Raw genomic sequence first — 20,477 nt, forward strand, 5'->3', positions numbered from 1 at the left:
GTAGCTACAAACCTTTTGACATTTGGCTTAATGTAGTAGCCTATGTAATTCATCTATGAAAGTGTGTTAGAAAGTTTCCTAACTGGAATACCTGGAAATGCTTCATTGTGCACACTGTGATAGTACTGGATCTGCTGTCGATTTGCTTAGAACAACCACAAAAAACCCCAAAACAACATCAACAACACAACAGAAAACAAATTAACAAACAAACAACACACACACACACACATAATAAAAAAAAAAATCTAGGTTGAGAGATTGAGGCAGAAGAGATTGAGGCAGATACTTGGCTCAAATTGACTTGTAACCTCCGACCTTTCATATCATATTCCTTGACCTCCAGTCTTCTAGTATTTTCTTTCATTCATTTCATATCCATGAAATCTACCCCCAGTGAAAAGAAAGAGAAATGAGATTATGATGGAATGGCAAGTCATCATTAAAAGAGAAAAGGCGAAGAATTGACAGCTATTTCTAAGTTGGTCCCCCTCTCCCTTGTAACCAATACTCCTATCAATCAGTCAGTAAGTAAACGCAAATGATCATGCCTGCTTTACTTTGCATTATTCTCGCGCAAGTGTAACTTAACTTTTCATGCCATTACCATACTGAGTGCAGAGAGAGGGATACTCAAAATTGTAGTCCAGTGGAAGAAGTCAATGCATCCGTGTTATAGTGCATATAGTGGATTTCAAAAGAGTCCAAGGGGCATGTCATCAAGCATTTTGTCTGATATAAATATAAATATATGTATATATATTTTTTTTGACAAACTGTTGCCAGCTATTGAAATCCTTGTATCTGATTGGCTGAGAGCAAATCTGTCAGAAAAAAAATTATGACCAAATGCTTGATGAAGTGCCCCCCCTACCATTACTAAATCAGTAGATTCACACAAAATATGTCCTTTGCACTTCATGTATCAACAGTGCACCATATTCTCTGAGTGATTGGGTTTGATTCTATTAAGTCAATGGTGCAATTTATTTTGTATTCAAGTGCTAATATTAATAAAGTTGACATCAACTTTGGAAAAGCAAGGTACAACTAAGAAATGAAAGTGAACAGGACACCTTTTTTTACAGGGATGATAGAATTGAATCAATCTTAAGGAAAGATTCAGTGTTAAATGCTGATTGTAAGTTATTACCCATTGTTATTGGCTCCTTAGTATAGTAACTGACAAAAGCAAACATATACAGTATGAATGCTGATACTTGAAGGTGTTTTCAGAATTTCTCAAATTTTTGAGCCAAAGGATAGGTATCGCAAAGTTTAAATTTTTTTCCCACCAAGAATGGGATTGAACAATAAAATCTTGCTGTCTTTTCAGGTGTAGCCAATAGCATTACTTCCATCGAAGGTGACCACGTATTGTACGCAGGCAGTGTTCAAAGGATATGGAAGAGTGCTCTTTCTTGGGCCTATAGTGCAGTTTGGACTTTGCTGTTCCTAGAATCGAAGGGAAATTTTTGCTGAAAGTACCATTGACCCACCCTTTTGTATTGAGAGAGAAGTTTGGGGAAGGAAATGGAAGCTACAAAACACAATACATTTAGATGGGTATTGTTTGCCGCCACTCTCTCGGTGAAGAATGAATGGATTTGAATGGATTTCAGACACCACAAAGTGTTAACGTCACAAAGTACCGACTGCATAGTTGTGACATTAGTGGATTTTGTGCAGTTATATGGGATGGACTTGTCCCAGACTCAGTAGATTGAATGTGTGCATTCGTCTGTATGTGTGCCCGTGATTGTTGTTGTGTTTTGTGTGTGGTTGTCTGTTTGTTTATAAGCCTCCAGTGTTGACTCAACAAGAGTTATTATACACAACATTGTGTTCAATTTATTTATGCATGCCTGTGTGCCCCACACAAAATATGTACTGACTTTTGTATTTTGACCTGACACACCTCTGCAGAGAAATTCTCTGTCAATCTCTTCAGTTGTCAGTTCTGCCATGGAGTGAAGTGAAATCTGTACTGCAGGACTTCAAACTGTGTGTACACATTTAGATCATGCATTTATACTTTGCTGGTACCACTGGTAGATTTGCAGGTCCATTTTCAAAGGATGATAAATCCTTCAGCGTGTTCCCATTTTCCATGTCCAGGGAATTTCTGTGATGAGACAGTTGGATGCAGATATGTTTCCCTGTAGACAATATTCTGTCTCACTAGCAGCTCTGAATATACAAAGTTTAGCTGCTTTATTTATAGATTAAAGAGTTATATATGCTCTTTTTGTCACAGAAAAGGAGTTTAGTCCTATGTGAAGTTACATTCGTAACTACTTCAATTCAAACCAGCTGCCCGTGAAACAGAAGGAATGCTATTTGTACCAAAGGAGAGGATTGAATTTGCAGTGGCAGGGGCATACGTGTACGTGCATGCACATATGTATGTGGTGTCACTGAGAGAAATAGTATCAGCTATGTATGTGTATGACATTTGACTCAAATAACCTACCGTATGTCTGTACCATGTTCTTCTGTGATCTCACAATATATTGCTGCATGTACACTAAAGTATTGCAGCATTTCAGTACGTAATGATGCACAGGACAGAGTGAATTGGTGAGAATTGGATGCGCGAGTTTAACTTTGAAACTGTTTAAACCCACGAATGCAGCAAGTTGGTTTTAGACTGTTTCCAAAGTTAAACGTGCATCATTCGTTTATAAATTCATGAAATTCAACCTTTTTCCACATCCAATGCGTCCGGTGCATCTACACTTGTACAATACTATAATGCAAGGCTTGAGCCATGCATTCGGTCACTTTACTCTTTCAGGACGGAGTCATTATATTTGCATGGTTCATTAGTTAAACCTGTATACTGTCTGCTGCATGGAAACTGATGGGAAGTCATAACCGAACTCCTCCCTACGATCAATGACCTAGCTGACGAGCAGCAGAGTGCTTTAAAGGGGAACATCAACTCGTAGGATTGACTGCGCAGTAAGATGACTCCGCTCTGTTTTGGCATGGTGTTTCAGTCTCGATAGAGTTGGCATGGTTGGGCCTACAATGCAAAAATTGTGGTTCGTGTTGATCACATACTATGTTATGATTAAAATCAGTGTGTTATGTTTGAAATCAGTGTGTATGAGACAACAACATCTGCAATAATTAGTGCAAGGATAATAAATCAGAGTAGCCAAGATCCATTTCACTCTGTTACTACTGACAGAAAAACCCAAGTACTGTATATTTTGATAGCTTATCGAAAATTAAAAATGAATATTAGTGTGTGTTTCACTTATTGCTCAATATATGAAGGACATAATGTTGGAAAAAAGAATTGTTTGTATTGGCCTTGACATAGTTTTCTTATCTTAACTCAAGTGGTGTATTCTAGCTTCAGTGCGATGTTAAAAAAAATGCATATAATTTTCAGTTGCTTTCTTTGTGCATCCCAAAATTAAAGCTCAGGATTGTAGTTCTCATGTGATACTTGTGAGATAAGTATGATACTAGAAGCTGGTAAACATTAACTTTCATTTGCTGATGTTGCAAGTGAGAATTTTGCATGTTGCCATGGCAAACAGGCATCATTAGCTTTTCATATTATGATAATATTGCTTCAATTTTTTTTTCTGGTGGTAAAGATGGTCTAAGACAGAGATTCATTCAGTTCTCCCAAGCAGCTGTGTTTTGCCGATGGCGAAGGAAGAAACAGATTGCGAAGATTAAAAGACGTCCTGCTTCTGCGCCATGTTCTCCCCCTTGACGGTGAGTGATGGAGTGCTCCATGTAGGTCATGGCTTAATCCCATTTTTAATCCCCCATCTGTCTGTGTTTTGCTTCTTAATGCTTCTACAGGGCGTCATACCCCTGGGCGGTGCCGTGATTGAGGCGGTCAACGACCCCACCAGGATGTGTGCCTTTCGAATCGTCCACGAAGACCTCAATGTAAGTAGCACGTGGAGTGGTCTCTCCATTCCTCAAGAATTTCATTCAATTTGCACTTCTATGTGGTTTTTGAAATGTGTAAAGACTGCACATGCATTTTAGAGCTCATAGCCATACATTATTGTCCATAGAGACAGGTTTTCATTTTTTTTTCAGAAAAAGATTTGTAAAATGGTATTGGTAATGTTTTACAAAGACTTAACTAAATCCCAGTGTTCTTGCTTTGCATTCACACTGCTTATATGTTCATGCTATTTGTCTTTTATGGACATTGGTGAAAAGTGAGATATAGTTGCCCCCACAGAAGAAGTTTTTTCAATCATGGCAATGAAACGGAATGAATAGATGAATAACTAAGCACCCTACCCCATATTTTCTACCGTGCAATAGTTATGCCATGCATTTCAGCTGAGAGGCAGTCACAGCTATCATTTATTTTCTTATTTGTTCTGAGATCACCCAACAAAGTCTTGATCTCTTCATGAGGGACAAAAATTTACAAGGAGGCAATACAATTGATAATTCTAAGTACCACTACCCTGAATCACATCACGGAACAGAAACAATGGATCTCTATAACTCCAGTGTAAACAGTCTTCCATGGTATAACAGTACTCTCAGGTGGCTCTCCATTTTGATATGGGTATTAGTCTTTCTGGAGCCTGCTTACACTTACAGTGACAAGTGTCATACATAAAATCCATCACAAACTTTTATGACACTCAGTGACTGAAGACAATGAGAATGTGTTGTGTCTGGTACATGAGTACTGTACGCACTCAGAGGAGGTACAGAGTGCAGGCAGTGATGCAGTGATGCAGTGATGCTGTAGAATAGCTCGTAAAAAAAAAAAAAAAAATAGCTTGGCATGACCGAAAGGTATTGTCACATGACTTTGAGCGTGACAATGGTAGTCATGGTGATGGATGGTTGTCATAGTGGTGATGATGGTGGGGATTGTTTTGATGTGTGTGTGTGTGTGTGTGTGTGTGTGTGTGTGTGTTTATGTGACGTCCCAGAACTCTGAGAGAGATTACAAATTATGTTTACAATTTGTAGATGATGCCTGATGAGGGAGTTTCAGAATGTTTCAAATCTTGTTCATGCACGTCCTAGGAACGGGACATATTCCTGAGCAACCAAAAAGCATCCCCAACAGTATCCACTACCCTTTCAACAACTGATTAATGACAAATAATTTCAAACATGGCTTATCACAAAATGTCACAAAGGCACTACTGAACAGGTAAAATGACAAATGACTCAGAATACCTTGATGGGAACCATCAACTATTAACCTGTTGAGGACGAGCCCCGAGTATACTCGGGCAGGTGTCTATAGGAAATGCGTGTTGTAGCAAAATCAAACAGTCCTCAACGGATTAAATATTCAATGCAACACAAAACCACTCACATATTAACACTGGCGGACAATTCTGCATCTGATGTTAGTGGTATTTCTAGATATTTGGCCATATAAGCTTTGTCTCTTGAAGCCAAGGTAACATTGATTTGGAAATGAACTCTGTAATTGCAAGGTATAGAATTTAAGGGACTGTACAGTACTGGTTGAGGTGAGGATTCAGCTTGTAACGTTTTGCAAGATATATGTATTTAGAAACCACTCCATGAAATGTTAAAGAGCATACAATAATTCTAAGGGGAATCAAAAGTTTATTTGATGAAAATCAGTTTGAAATGACTGAGTTATGTAAAAACAAGGCAAAACAAAGAGATTCTAGTAAAAGTCGTGGCCTGTCAATTATATTAGGATCGCTTTTTAGCTCACCCGAGCCGAAGGCTCAAGTAAGCTATTGCGATCGTTCTTCGTCCATCGTCCGTCGTGCGTAAACTTTTTCCATTTTCATCTTCTTCTTGAGAACCCCATGACAGATTTTCACCAAACTTGGCAGGTAGCATCCCTAGGGGGATAGGATCTCAATTTATTCAAGTGGGCACCATACCCCACCCCCAGAGGGGCCCAAACTCCCAAAAATTAAGGAATCTTAAAAAATCTTCTTCTCTAGAACCAGAAGTGATAGAGCTAAGTTAATACTATGAATTAGTACATTGATGACTGTAGTTTCAAGTTTGTTCATGGCGGAATCAGGGGTGCCCCCCCCCCCCCCTTGGGACACAGGGGAGGGGGGTTTGGAGGGGGTCCTAATGGGGCCCAAATTGTACATTTTCATCTTTTTCTTGAAAATGCCATGATGAATTTTCACCAAACTTGGCAGGTAGCATCCCTCAGGGGAAAGAATGTCATTCCCATCAAATGGGCACCATGCCCCACCTGGGGGGCCCCAGGGGGCCTAAATTGGGACCTAAGTTGTGAATTTTCATCTTTTTCTTGAGAACCCCATGATGAATTTTCATTAAACTTGGCAGGTAGCATCCCTAGGGGGATAGAATCTCAATCTCATCAAATGGGCACCATATCCCACCTGGGGGCCCCCAGTGGTCCCCCCCCCCCCCCCAGTAAGGAATCTTTAAAGATTTTCTCTAGAACCAGAAGTGATTCACCTAGGTTAATACAATGAATCAGTATATTGATGACTGTTGTTTCAAGTTTGTTCATGGCAGAATCAGGGGTGTCCCCCACCCGCTTGGGACCCAAGGAAGTAGGGTGGGATGGGTCTAAATGGTGATGTAAATTGTGCATGTTCATAATCATTGGAAATCCCTTGATGAATATTCACCAAACTTGACAGGTAGCATGCCAGCTCTCAAAGCTACCCTCCACCATAAGTTTCCAATGTTCTCAGGTAAGAGTCTGCAAGAATGCATTGATGGTGAACTTGCGATACTCAGGTGAGTGCGAGATCCCCCGGGTCTCTTGTTTGGATATCTCAGCCATTTCAAGACCAGTTTTCATCAAATAAATGTTGAATCCTCCTTGAAATCACATGCTCTTTCATATTTCATAAGAGGTTTCTCATTATCTCACCAAAAAATGTTATAAACCTGACGTTAGGTCTTGACCAAAACTATACAACCCCTTTGATATCTGTAGATTATGGAGGAAATAGACAAACAATGAGGAACACATTTGTGGTACCCCTTAGGTGCTCTTCCATGTCACAAACTTAATTTGCATCGTATTGTTGTTGTTTTTTTTAAATATAAACACAGTTCAAATTACTTGAATCATTTTATTTATCTGGAGCAAAGTTGAATCACATACTTTCCAAGACACCCTTCTCAAATCACAGTCAGCCAATTGTGGAGGTGTTTGCCGATCACTCATCAGGTTTTGCTTGACTCCAGGCTTTCATCAATGTAATCTGAATGATTCCACCACTACTGTATTTAGGAAATAGCATTTAGCTTGATTGTCATTCACTTCCCATATGAAACTAGGCACTCTGTAGATGCTGAATTATACATGTGAAATGGTGCATGCATAATACAGTACTTACCTGTGTACTCTAGTATGCACGTATGCGGAGAGCTGCTTGTCGGATTTACAGGTCATGGGGAGTTTGATACTTGTATGGAATGTCTTATAGCAGTGTGTGAGTTGGGCATACACATTGTATAAGGGGAAGCATCAGCTCACTCTGCAACTCTAAACTCATTTCGAGTGGTTTCAGAAACTTGATTTGATATATTGAGTGTGCCACCCCCTTTTGTTTCCAAACATATAGGTATCAGGAGTTGAAAAAAAAAGGGCCCCCATCTATTTGCTAGCTAAGAAACTATCTGAGAGGAAATGAGATTTGCATTAGCTACAGACCTTGATATTTATCCCCTACTATTCGCAATTACGTTTCAAAAAGTGACAATGATGAATTTAAATTCAATTTCAATTTCATCATTATTGTCCATTTGAAAATTCCTTTCACTTCAAGTCTTACACATAAACATGTAAAAACATTAAAAGGCAACCATACATCATGCATAATCCAAAATGTTTCCATGTGCATCGTTCAGACCAGTTTCACTATACCAGATGAAGATAATTTGTAATTTTAGTACTGTGTTAATATGTCACATTTGGCAATATTGTGAATGCTCTCATAAAATGTCAACTTTTATCATACACAACTCTTTGCATTTCATTATTTCAGTGAAACTGTACACAGAGTATAGTATCTGACCATTTTGCCTTGTGGTTCATAGAAAGTACACTGTGTGACGTCAACCTTTTAATGTAATTGCAATCTTCAGCTGATGTGATACAGTGGCATCACAAAGTCATAAGCAAGGGCCAGTAGGGAAAATGGGTTAGTGTGCAGCCTTTCACCTTCCAATTTTTGAAAGAGTTCCATGATCATCTACCGTAGTGTTTTCCCTGCGATGGAGCAGAAAATTTGAACGTCCTCTATCATCGTGTGAAAATTTGAATGGGAGTTGCCTGACCTGTCGTGTGGCCTTAGCATTCTACTGACTGACTTTACCAGATGCTGCTGCCAACACCTTGAATCTAGCTCTTCCAACACTGGATATACCGTTGATGTGGAGATACATGTATTATACGAGTGCTGATCTGATGTTGTATGGCTGAGGCAGACCCTATACATTGCAGTCCACTGGCACAGCTCCATTAATAACATCTTTACACAATAGCTCCAGCACCTTCCACATCAATGGAGCACCATTGTATGAGAGAGAGAGGGAGACTTCTAAACAGACATGGATGAAGGAGGAAGGGAGGGATCGGAGAAGGTTGAAAGAACAAATACATTTCAACATCAAGGGAAAAAGAGAGAATTTTGGGAAATAGCAAAACAGAGAGAGATTGACCAAAACAGAAAGAGGAGAAAAAGGAAGGCTAGAAAAATGAAAGCTAGAGTAAGGGAGAGAGAGAGACAGAGACAGGTGACAAAAGACTATTGTTTCTTTAGACACAAGCATGCAGAACTGATGTGACAAAAATATAATAGCTGAGCACAAGTTGTGTACTTTGGACTGTGATCGTATAGCGTCATTGTCATGTGCATAGTTTCAACAGAAAGTGTGCTGATACAATCTCTCCTCACAAATACCGATGTAAGGCGGTGAATGCAGAATTATTTACAAGAATAGCGGAGCTACCATACAGGAGAAATGCAAGTTACATGTATGGTTGACAGTGATATAACAAATGTATTGTAGAATACATTTCCCAGATTTATGAAATCAAGGAAACGACAAGTCTCAAGTGCACCTTGCATGAGAGTGCCTGAAACTTCAGAGTTGGCATGGTGTGGTTTTGCAGCTGCCCCAGACAAGTGTAAAGAGAAATTTGAGGCACCCACTGTAGAAAGACATGCAGAGTAGAGTTTTCCTTGAGAAGAAGGTATAGTCTTGAATGAAGGCTAGCTACCACATGACAGTTGTGGATCAATGAAGACTTGAGAGAAGTTGTATGAATATGCAGGAAAGTCATGGCTCTTTTGAAAGCAGACATTTACTGTCCATTGTGTTTGTCCTGTAGACTTTTCAAAATGGCCGTCAGTTACATGTATTTCAATCATTATCATATGCTTTGTAAACATTATGTATGTATGATCCGCACACAAAGTTATTGACCTTCTCTGTCATGGGGGATAAACAAGAATGTAATGCTTTAGATATATCTTTGTTTTTAAGCAAAATCATGGAAAAATGTCATACTTACTATATGAAGATCAGTATTTACAATATATTGATTTTTTCTTGTAACCCAATTTTGTATGTACAAAATTATTATGATTAGGAGGAAACTTGATGTAAATGTGATGAGATCTAGGAGTTACTCTATGCTGTTGTTTTTTTAACCAGTGTGAGCTGCAGTCTACATTTCTACTTCTTGGAGAAGATAATGAAATGTGAAAACAAAGCTCAGGCCAATGACAAATAAAGCAACTTTGAATTCTTATTGGACACTTTGTCTTTGGGACAGAACAAAATGAAAGCTTCAAGTGCTACTGTTTTGGTTTCAATTTGACAAAGCAATACAGAACGTGTTTAGATGTGTTGCCTGAAGTTGGAACATACACTTGTACAGTTCAATTGTAATGAAGCTTTTGCTTCTGCTTTAAATAGCAACTCGCATGCTTGGCATGAACATTTTGTGAGTCTTGGACTTTAAAGGGATGGTACACTTTTGGTTGAGATGGGGCTTCAGGTTTCCAACGTTTTTTTTGATGATGATTTCTTTTTTTTAGATAATGCAAAACCTCTTATGAAATGTGAAAGAGCATATACATGTAATTCTAAGATGAATTCAAAGTTTATTTGATGAAAATTGTGTTTGAAATTGTTGAGATCCAAATCAAGGTAATCCTAATGAGAGGTGGGACCTACCTTTTATTAATCCTGATCACTTTGTTTTACTTTTTTGTTGTTGATATCTCAGCCATTTCAAACCCAATTTTCATCAAATAAACTTTGAATTCCTCTTAGAATTGTATGCTTTTTTACATTTCATGAAGCAGCTTCTAAATATCTGGCAAAAAATTGAAAGCTGAATTTTCTCCTCAACCAGTAACTATACCATCCCTTTAAGAACACTCTCACTTTTCTTTTTAACTGTTAACAGCATACTCTTCCACATTGATATAGTATCAAGGTTTGTTTTTTGTTTTTTGTTTTTTGTCATGTGCAACTCCAAACAAGTACCTGGACGGAACACAGAAATTGTTCTTTTGTTTACAGGAATTTCTCATTTTGTGACTATTTTTGTTCCATGCAGGGATCTATCTATCTGGCAACGGACACAGAGTACGACCGAGAGAAGTGGGTGGACGTCATGAGGAAGTCTGGCAGAATGTGAGTAAAAACATTCACTTTCAGGCAAAATAAAACTCCTTTAAAAGCAAAAAACAAAACACAAAGTTTGTAGGAAATGGAGCCTTCCTGATGTTGGGTATTTTTGTCTGCCGGAGGTCTGGCATGGGTGCTTGGCTGTCAACGAGGCATGACCAGGATGCGCTCCAGATATCATGATGAGTTAGGTGATAGACAGGGAGAGAAAAAAAAAAAGAGAGAAAGATATGAGTTGGAGGAAGGAAGGAATAGACAGAGCAGGTGTGTAGGGTTAAAAGTCATGAAGTCATAGCAAAACCCCGTCCACACCAGTCCTTACACAGCTAGACTTTGGTCACATTACAGATTACACACTACATTGATTGGCACAATACATAACTTCTCTTCTTCTTGTCATATAATGCTGTAAATTCAGAAATGTTGGCGTACATGAAACTTTCACGACTTTCACAAGGAGCCAAGATTCACGAAAGTAAGATGCACGCACAAGTACACAGCGCATTGAATGCCCGTGGAAATTTGTAAAAGTTTCGTGCTGTGCGAAGGCCATTGGCTCCACTTGCCAAAAGTTTCATGGCACAAATGTTTCTGGTTGTACAGTATGTGACCTCAATGGAAGACTTGCATCTATGTAGAAATGAAGCTCCACCCTCCACGAAGCCACATCACATTGTAACCTTTGGTCTTTTAAAAAAAAAAAAAAAATCATACATCATCCGCACAAACTCAAACTCTTCTATGGAGTCACAAAATTGCCCCATGCTTGTTCATTGAAAGTAAGGATTATTCATGGTAACTAAATTGATAAGCAGATTTGATACTAAAATGAGCCATTAGATGTGATACTAAAGAAAAGACTAAAGTTGTGTTCATATCAACAGATACATGTTGCTGTAGTTGATTAATAGGTAAAATGCAATGCTATCACATAACATCTGAATGAGGAGAAAACCATAGTATAGCATAGTAGGTGGGTATGGAATGTTAGCAGTTGCGATAAATGGCACACTTTTTTGGAGCGAAATGCTTGTTTTCCTCATTATTAGACGTTCATTTTATGCATGAGATCTCGGATAAAACTAGGTAGATTATCTAAATCTAATTTAGTGTACTGCAGTTTGTTTCATAGCCGTGAGTAATTCACATTTCTAAGCATCAGACAATAAGTGAAGTGAAGCAGTGTGACATTTTGCATGCTCAATTCCAATTTTCTGAACAAGCAGTATGGCACTGCGAAACGTCGACACACTACAACTGCTACCCCTGATGACAAAATACTATCTAGAATTGATCTTCTCTTATTCCTTCCTGGCGAACCATGAGATAAATTTGAGGCCGTGTAGCTGCTAGGTATCTGTCCAGGGTATTATGCATCTCTCTGATGTTGTCTAGCCAGGAATGTGGTCATCGGGTTATCAGATTGCTGGGTTTGGCCGCAGCAAATAACTACTGCACTGACGCAGTACATTGCATGGGAGTCAAATGGGCAGGACCGCATTCCTTTAGGACCATTTTAGTGCTGACTTCTTGTCTACTGCCTGGATTCATGATGTTTGCGTAATTTTAAACGTCTCAGTTAGGATATGATTGTTCATATATAATTTCAACTAAGATGATCATTTGTTTGTTTCTGTCAGTCATAGTTAGTTTCTCTATATACAGACTCATGGAAACTTAGAATTGATCATCATTTGTCTCTGCTTGAAAGGTGTTAGAGATATTCTGTGATCATGTTGTCTGTTTGTTTGTCTGGATCATTCTCTGGTACACAAATAAAGAAGAAAAAAAAAGTCAAACATTCTTTCAATGGATGTTCATGTTGTGTACATTGTAGCTTAGATTTGCTGCATGAAGTATAGATGCCATTATTTGGGAAATAGTCATAAGAGCCAAAGGTCATTATAGCTATTCACTTTTTGCTAGGGATAATCCCAGTGGTAATAAAATATGGTTGGTAGGATGAAAATGAACAGGGATGATTTTGGTAAAAGGGCAAGGATCAGATATCAAATGGTCACTAAATATCTAAGAATATCATATTCCAGCTAAGACTTGATGTTAGAAGTACAGAGCACATGTTATTTGGAAATAGGGTTATAAATGCTTGGCAATACATCCCAGAGAGGGTGGAAAGTCAATTATCAAGGTCACAAGTCAAGATCAGTGAACTAGATTTATATGAAGGACTTTAACTGGTGGCTTAATAGTAGTGACTGCATCAGATTTCATAAGATCTTAATTGACAGCACACTGAACTGAAATTGCTCTATTTCCTGTTATTTCATATCACAAGTAGTGACACTGTTATCACTATCAGCATCACTATCTTCATCATCCTTTTTGCAACCATTTTTGGGGGCCTTGCCTATGTTTGGAGTCCCAATTCAAGACTCAACAATAAGTTTGTTTATTCATGCAAAGTTCCTCACATTTTCAAGTGGATATTTAGCAAATCCCAAAGTTGCCATGCAGTGAAAGGAGAGTCATATTACTCCTGAGGGTACTAGAATTTTCAGATAGACATTTAGGTTTCGCAAGAGTCTCCTGTGAGGGCGCAAGTCATTAGTGCTGGAAATGATTAATAATTAGGGCCTTTTTTTTCTCTTCTTTCTTCATGTGTAATTGGTGGAAGAGGATAGAGTTACTAATGTAAGAGGATATTGGGCTCTGTGGTTTCAGACACCTGCAAGGTATTAATTTCACCAGGGAATGAAATAATCTAAAGAGGATATTAACCTTCTGCTAGCCAGCCAAACTAAGTAGAGATCATGTACTAGATGCTTGTCAACTTCAATCTAATTGGAAGCTTCAAGTTTTCCAGTACGATAATTTTGGTTGAGTAGTTGAAAACATGATGTTTGTATGTTGTTCTTCCTGGATAAGAAATGTTAAAGATGCACAAACCTTTTTTTAGAGTTTCTACCTATACTGATTAAAAAAAAGAAAAAAAGAAAAGAAATGGAGGTACGGTATGAATATCCAGTGTGAGAAGAAAATAGGTAATTAACAATCTTGCCTTACTACTATCCCACATAATAGGGATCTAACCTTAATCATGTGATAAGATGGCATGCCTCTTCTCGTCATGTTCAATGCCAGAGTCGTGGCTGGCTTTTCTCTAAATCTAAAAGAAGAATCAGAATTTTATCTAGCAGCTCTGAATAGAATCATGTAGAGGTTGCAAACTAGAATCACTTTTTTTTTTTTAACCCCATGCTGTCTATTCTGACATACTGACTTTACTATGTGATCACCACTGATGACTTTACCGCTGATTATGTTGATGGTATTTTACAGTAGCAGTCCTGAGTGGGTTAATGTAAGAAAGTGCTGTCAAATACAACATTTCTGCAACCTGAAACCTTGACCATATGGTTCCCTGTCTTCACCTGTGTTCCACACGTCGCTCCCGCCGTCACGGCAACCTTCTCTCCTCCTCTATCTCTCTTTCTTGTCTTTCTCATCCCCTGCAGAACGTGGAAGAATGCAGAGCTAGGCGAGTCCATGATACAGACTCTGGAGAAACAGAGCCTGGAGCTGGCCAGAGACAGCCAGAGGTATCGGGAGCAACTCCACCTCGAGGCTGTGGCACTCCGGGATGAGATGGAGAAGAATGAGGTGAGAACACTCCCCCCCCCCCCCCCCCCAAAAAAAAAAAAAAAAAAAAAAAGATAAATAAAGTAATAATAATAATATTAAATAAAGTAAAGAAAAGATATAAAAGATAAATGAATAAATAGAGAAAACCCTCTGTCCAAGAGGTGTGTCTCTTGACTGGTTGGGCAGCGATATTGCAAACTGCATCAACCCCAATCTTGTAACATGGACTCTAATGCTTGTAAAAAGCGGATGTGATAATATAATTCAAATTATTTTTGGGTCTTGAAACCTATACATTCAGCGATGTGGAAACTGTTGTGAAATGTAGACGTGATGACCATCTGGCATTGAATGAATCACTCGTATGAAGTTTACGACACTCCGACACCCTCTATAGAAATAATCTCTATCAAAGCATAACAAAACTCTTGAATCACTGTGGAGTATAGGTTCCTTGATGAGGATATCATATTTACTCAATCAAAGCTCAGGTACCACAGGCACAAACTTCACAGCCAAGCTAATTCCTCATGTATGACTTCATCAAGATTTAATCACCTGCCTCCCTATATCCCAAACAAAACAGTGGAATAAAGTCATTTTTTTTTTTGATTGAGTGAGCTTTGTGCATTGGTTGGCTATCCTGTATAGAAGCATGTTCTCATTGAGGGTTCCATCCCACCATCACCTCAGCATCAGTCAAATACCAGTACTCTTATCTTTTTTTTTTTTTTTTAGTGTCGTACCAGATTGGATTGTGCTAAGTTTCATCCAAAGGGGAATATGTTGTTGGGGTCGTGTTCCCTTAAATTATTTTGAAATCCAGTCTATAAAAGATCAAATGGTAATAAAGTCAGCATCATACTACTCAGAATGATGCATTAGTGCTAATGTTTGTGGGTGTGTGTGTGTGTGATTGAAATTCAATGAAATGTTTGCTGCAGAAAGACTTGTGTTATCTGGATGTATTTACTCTACAGCAATAAAAATACAACAATTAAGTTTGTTAACTGTTGAGACTATTATGAGATGTGTGATGTTTTGCCGTTAAATATACATCAATATATCTCAATATCAACAGATGATTGATAAAGATACATTATTACAAAAGGTAAAGATGCTTAAATGGCAAATTTTTCTCCAAGGGTGCAACTTAACTATTGTCATATTGACTTGAATTCTAGGCATTTTGGAAGTTATTCAAATTGGATCAATTTGTATGATTTAGACCATTTTGGTATAGAAGTGGTTAAGATAATCAGTTAAAATGGATGGCAAGGGCTACAGCAGCTAACCAGCCAGGCGCTTGGCCTTTAAGCACAGTTTTGCATCCATCCCAGTGGAGTTGAGCATCCTGCTGGGGGAAAAAGTTGATTTTCTCTACAAAAGCCATTGATACTCTTTAGCGCTGCTTGTTAGTTCCCTGTGAGGGGTGCGTGTAAAAGTTGTCAAGTGCTCTTAGCCCGGGAGGAGAGAAAGGGAGAGAGAAAACAAAAGACAGAGGTATGGAGAGGGAGAGACTGAGCTAGAGAGACAGAGACGATTCATAAGCAATGAGGAGGAGAAGGAAAATCAAGTTTAATAGCGGTATGTATATCTGTGCCAGTGATCTGCTTGCCCGTTGCCGTGGTGATATGGAACTGGATGTGATAATGGCAGTGAGGAATGCATCATCACATCAAAGCATCCCCTCTGCACAGGGTGGCAGGAAATTGATCAACATTCACTCCTCTGTTATGGAAGTCAGATTGATTGCAGAAGGCAGCTGTGAAAGAAGACCTTTTTATTTTCCTTTTCTTTTCTTTTCTGTTTGCTTTGAGCCCAAACCATCCAAGTCATGCACAACAGAGTTTGTGAGTCTGACTTCCACAGTGAAACAGTTTTGGTTCCCCTATCGTGATGAAAATCGCCATTTGGATAGATCAACTTATTTCTGTTTTTTTAAATTTTTTAATGGCATCCATATTGCTTATTTCGTGGACATTTTAACGTCAGAAATATTGCCATGTGCATTTCAATGTGCCATCTTTAAGTTCTACATTAGCAACCACGTTTCTTCCCATATTATATTCTTGTCATATAATATAATTTTTGGTGAATCAGTGGAAATGATCTGCTTTGCTTCCTTGCTCTACAGCATGATGATGATGATCCACAGCATTTGTATAGTGCCATATATCCGTTGTAGAAACATTCAAAGGTGCAGATTCTTCCAAGAGAGTTAGCAATTGAATGCCTGGTGAAAAAATTTGATCAAAGAGTGTAAAGAAAAAACAAACACCCAATCAAGCATACACAAAGGTGGCCAGCTGTCACATTCTCTTGCCAAAGAAAAGGAAAGATTTCAGAAAGTGTGGATGTAGCTGGTTTTTTTTTTTTTTTTTTTTTTTTTGTGTTGCTTGAGAGGAAACTACATCTCTTGAAAGTCAGGGTTAATTCTTTCCCGGGGATCTACTAATTTTAGGTGATCGGGGAAGGACTGCATTAAGATCTCGCCACCAGATAAAAACAATAACACGGGGGAATCCTACCCAGGGTTCTACTGTGTGTGTAGCATGCCTAGGGAGGAGGCACAGAGTTGGGATCTCCGGGGCCCCTCTTGATGAATAGACGACAGGGAAAGTGAAAAAGGCAGGCTTCTCAGGATTTTTCTGCACACCATAATCTGTCCTTGGGAATACTTTCAGATATTTTTTTTTTTCCTTTTGGTTTGTCTATCATGGCTGGCTTTGATTATGAAAACGTTTAAAGGAAATTATACTGTAAAAGTGGATATTTTCGTGAGAGTAATTTTTCACGCTCGGTCAAGTGACATGAGTTTCGCAGAATTTGAATTCCGCGGAATTAAGACATCAACTATTGAAAAATATGGCATGCAAAAATATTCACACACTTTTATTTTTGCACCAGCTTCTGGTTGCGTGAAATGAGCGAAAAATTTCAACACCGCAAAAATTTCCACTTCTACAATATAAGAGAATGGTGCTTATTTTTCTGTATTTGTGGCCAAATTGGGTACACTACATGTTTACCTTGGAACAAATCATGAGTGTGATACAAAAAAAAAAAATAAATCATCTTTGCCCCAAATGGTGTTCCATTTCTTCCCTATTTGTCATCTGTTTCCATGTTTGATACAGGAGCTGGAGAAGATAGCCATTGAGCTGGAAGAGGAGAAGATGAAGATTGAAAACACAGCCAGGGAATTATTAGAAGAGCACGAGAGAACGAAACAGTGAGTATTGTGTACAAGAATCAACTGTGGTGCAATGTGAATGTGGCAGTGGCATCAATCCTGCTATTCCTACCCACTGTGTGCTGTCCAGCTGTTTGAAGTCGGCATCAGCCTTTTTAACCCTTTATATTCTTGAGCACTTAGCTTTTCAAGGGAACTGACACCCAAGTGTATATGTGGATCAAGTGAACTCAGCAACGTTAATACAACACATCATTGAATTTTGAGGAAAATCAGGTGATTCATCCAAAAGTTGTGACTTTCTATTAAAGTTGTGGTGCCACCATCGCTGGATGAGGAGATTACAACAGTTTGTAATGTTCCTACAGCTAGGTACAGGACACCATAAGAAAATATAGAGAGAATTCAATATATGTTATTGATTTCATATAATGAAGGAGCACTTGACCTAGCGTTTGGTAATCCATCTAAACTTGACCTACTTGTAAAGTTAGCAAGCCCACTCAGGTGAAGCAATGTACCCCAGTCTAAACAGGAAGGCTGTTAATGTCACTTTAGGATTAGGGGGATTACTGTAGGTATCACAGGTAATCTCTATCTATTGATAATTCTCCCTATCGCATATAGCTCTCCGAATCTGAACGCTTGTGATGCTCTAATTTTTTTACCTTTAATTCTTGGGACAGTAACTTCCGGTTTCATGCGTGCGAGCTAGCTCGATGCGCTACCGGTGAACATTTTTTTCTGTACATGGAAACGCTATGGGACATTATTCATCGTGAATCGTGATTGTCGGCCAAGGCAGCCGGCCGGCGCCGCGGCATGGTGAGCATGGTTCGAAGAAAATGCAGTCGACTGTGGAGAGCAGGTACACGCGCAGAGAGTAGGCCCATAGCGTTTCCATGTACGGAAAAGATATTCGCAGCCTGTGCATGTGGTGCACCTCTACTGCTCGGAGCACGAATATTTGTCCAGTTTTTTTCCTTCTAGCATCATCAGAAGTACACTCTGCTGCCTCACAGAAAAACCCCATGGTGTAAAGGATAGTTATATTCGGGAAATAAACAAACTAAAGTCAAAACAAATATATTTCTTTGGATCCAAAACAAAGCTTGTAAGTTTGCCTATAGAAAAGCACACACGCAAATCAATAACCGGAAGTTACTGTCCCAACCTGAGAGGTTCGATATCGGAGGTATCGAACGATATCACTTGATATCGCCTTAATATCGGCTATATGCGATATGGAGAATTACTTCTACTGACATCTGTGCCAATCAATGAAAAAAAATGCTGTAAGTGTTATGGTGCAGCCATGGAGGCGATGCTACACATTGTGGCTGTCAATAAAAGTGATGGCATTATTGTCTCATGCCTCATGTTGACAAAGGTCTCGTGCCAAAGATGAACATATTTTTTTGCACTCACTGAGCCACCTGCACATTTATTCTCCAAAATCAATCAACTTAGAGGAGGAAAGATGAAATCATAAATGATGCGAGAACATGAAAATGAAATAGATATGATGGCTGAAGTGGAATTATTACTACTTCCTCAGCTCTATTAGTTCAGTGGGTATAGTGTTTAAGGATTCATACAAATTAGGGAAAACCCCTCCCGTAGACATCAGTGTGAACTGCACGGCTAGCATCACTGCTGGTGAATCAAAGTCAAACTTTTGTTAGGCCTTCACACTTCTAATGGGATCAATTGATATATACCAGACTGTGCTGTTCATGCCATGGTGCTTGTTCTGTTGTTTTGTTATGTTTTTTTTTTTTTTTAGTCCAAAGTTTAAAGATCTACCATGTTTCATGAAGAGAAGGATTCATATTCTTTTCTGGCCCAGACAATGTTTGATGACATCTTTTCATATTGAAGATTGGTTTTACAAAGGGATATCATGTCTGGATGGAAAAAAAAAGAGAGAGAGAAATCATCCAAAAAGATTATTACACATTTTCTTTTCATTAAGCCTGTCAGCCAGTTATGAGGGAAATAGGGTGATGATCATGTGAAAACCCCTCAGTATCAACATCAGGGCAGATTCTCTCACCCTCTGGCTTGCTACCATAAAAATAGACACAAGAACTGTACAAAGTGAAGTCTTGACAGCAAGATGGCAAACCCCGTGAGTACTGTTAGGACAAATGCTTACATTTCTTTCATAAAGTTAAGGTCAGTGATATATCCCAATATGTGCAGGGTAAAAACATTATTGCATCCGGACTAGTGATGTGACTCCTCTCCTAAAAGCTAAATATATACAATCCCAACGATGATTGGGATTATGGTACTATGAACCATGACACATTTATCATAATTTAGTAAATTTTAAGAGAGGAATTGCCTTATCTATTTTTTTTTTTTCAATTGATATGAAATGTACAACTGGTTGTATAATGATAAGTATATTTTCCATACTTGGCAGAGTGATAGTTTCTGCAGATCATCCCTTTCGAGAGCTTGTCAGATTTTGACAGATTTTGCAAGGATATTACTGTTCCCAAAGATAGATGGTCCATTGAATCACGCATTTGACATTCTAGGAAAACATTTCCGCTGAGGATTGGTTGATGAGATTTGTTGGAGAATCCGCAGCCAGGCTCTGCACCATCTAGTGTGGTTGATCTGTTCACACCTCTGACTGTGAATCTGCCGTGCCGAATGTGAACCCTCCTTGAACTTTCAACGACCTCTTACTTTCAGGAGTTTTTGCACTAGGTACCAGTAATGCACAGCTGCTAATTGTCTGCTGCAGTGATTCATGATGACCTAAAAAAAAAAAAAAGCAGAAGAAAAAGAAGAAAATAGTACGGATGTTTTAAAGCATGTGGTCTTAAATTTAAGCAAATACTGGCCATGTGTGTAGTGTTCAATATACAGTGTAAAATTTTTGTGATATATCTCTTTGTGTTTTTTTTTCTGTTGAAAAATTGAATTTTGAATAAAAAATTGACTATCTTGTATATGATATACATATAGTTATGAATTTATATAGGCATAGATATATATTTTTGCATGAATATAC

At 38.6% G+C, this 20,477-nt stretch overlaps 1 protein-coding gene across 1 annotated transcript in view; it reads left to right on the plus strand.

Moving 5' to 3' along the window:
* LOC140227863 (pleckstrin homology domain-containing family D member 1-like) overlaps positions 1–20,477 on the plus strand; it is a 76,947-nt gene that overhangs the window by 19,636 nt on the left and 36,834 nt on the right. The window contains exons 3-6 of the mRNA XM_072308255.1: positions 3,829–3,918; positions 10,577–10,653; positions 14,124–14,268; positions 17,391–17,485. Of these exons, the coding sequence (XP_072164356.1) occupies positions 3,829–3,918; positions 10,577–10,653; positions 14,124–14,268; positions 17,391–17,485 (407 nt within the window). The remainder of the gene's footprint in view (positions 1–3,828; positions 3,919–10,576; positions 10,654–14,123; positions 14,269–17,390; positions 17,486–20,477) is intronic.

The sequence above is a fragment of the Diadema setosum genome, chromosome 1, assembly GCF_964275005.1.
Source record: "Diadema setosum chromosome 1, eeDiaSeto1, whole genome shotgun sequence".
Classification (NCBI taxonomy): Eukaryota; Metazoa; Echinodermata; class Echinoidea; order Diadematoida; family Diadematidae; genus Diadema; species Diadema setosum.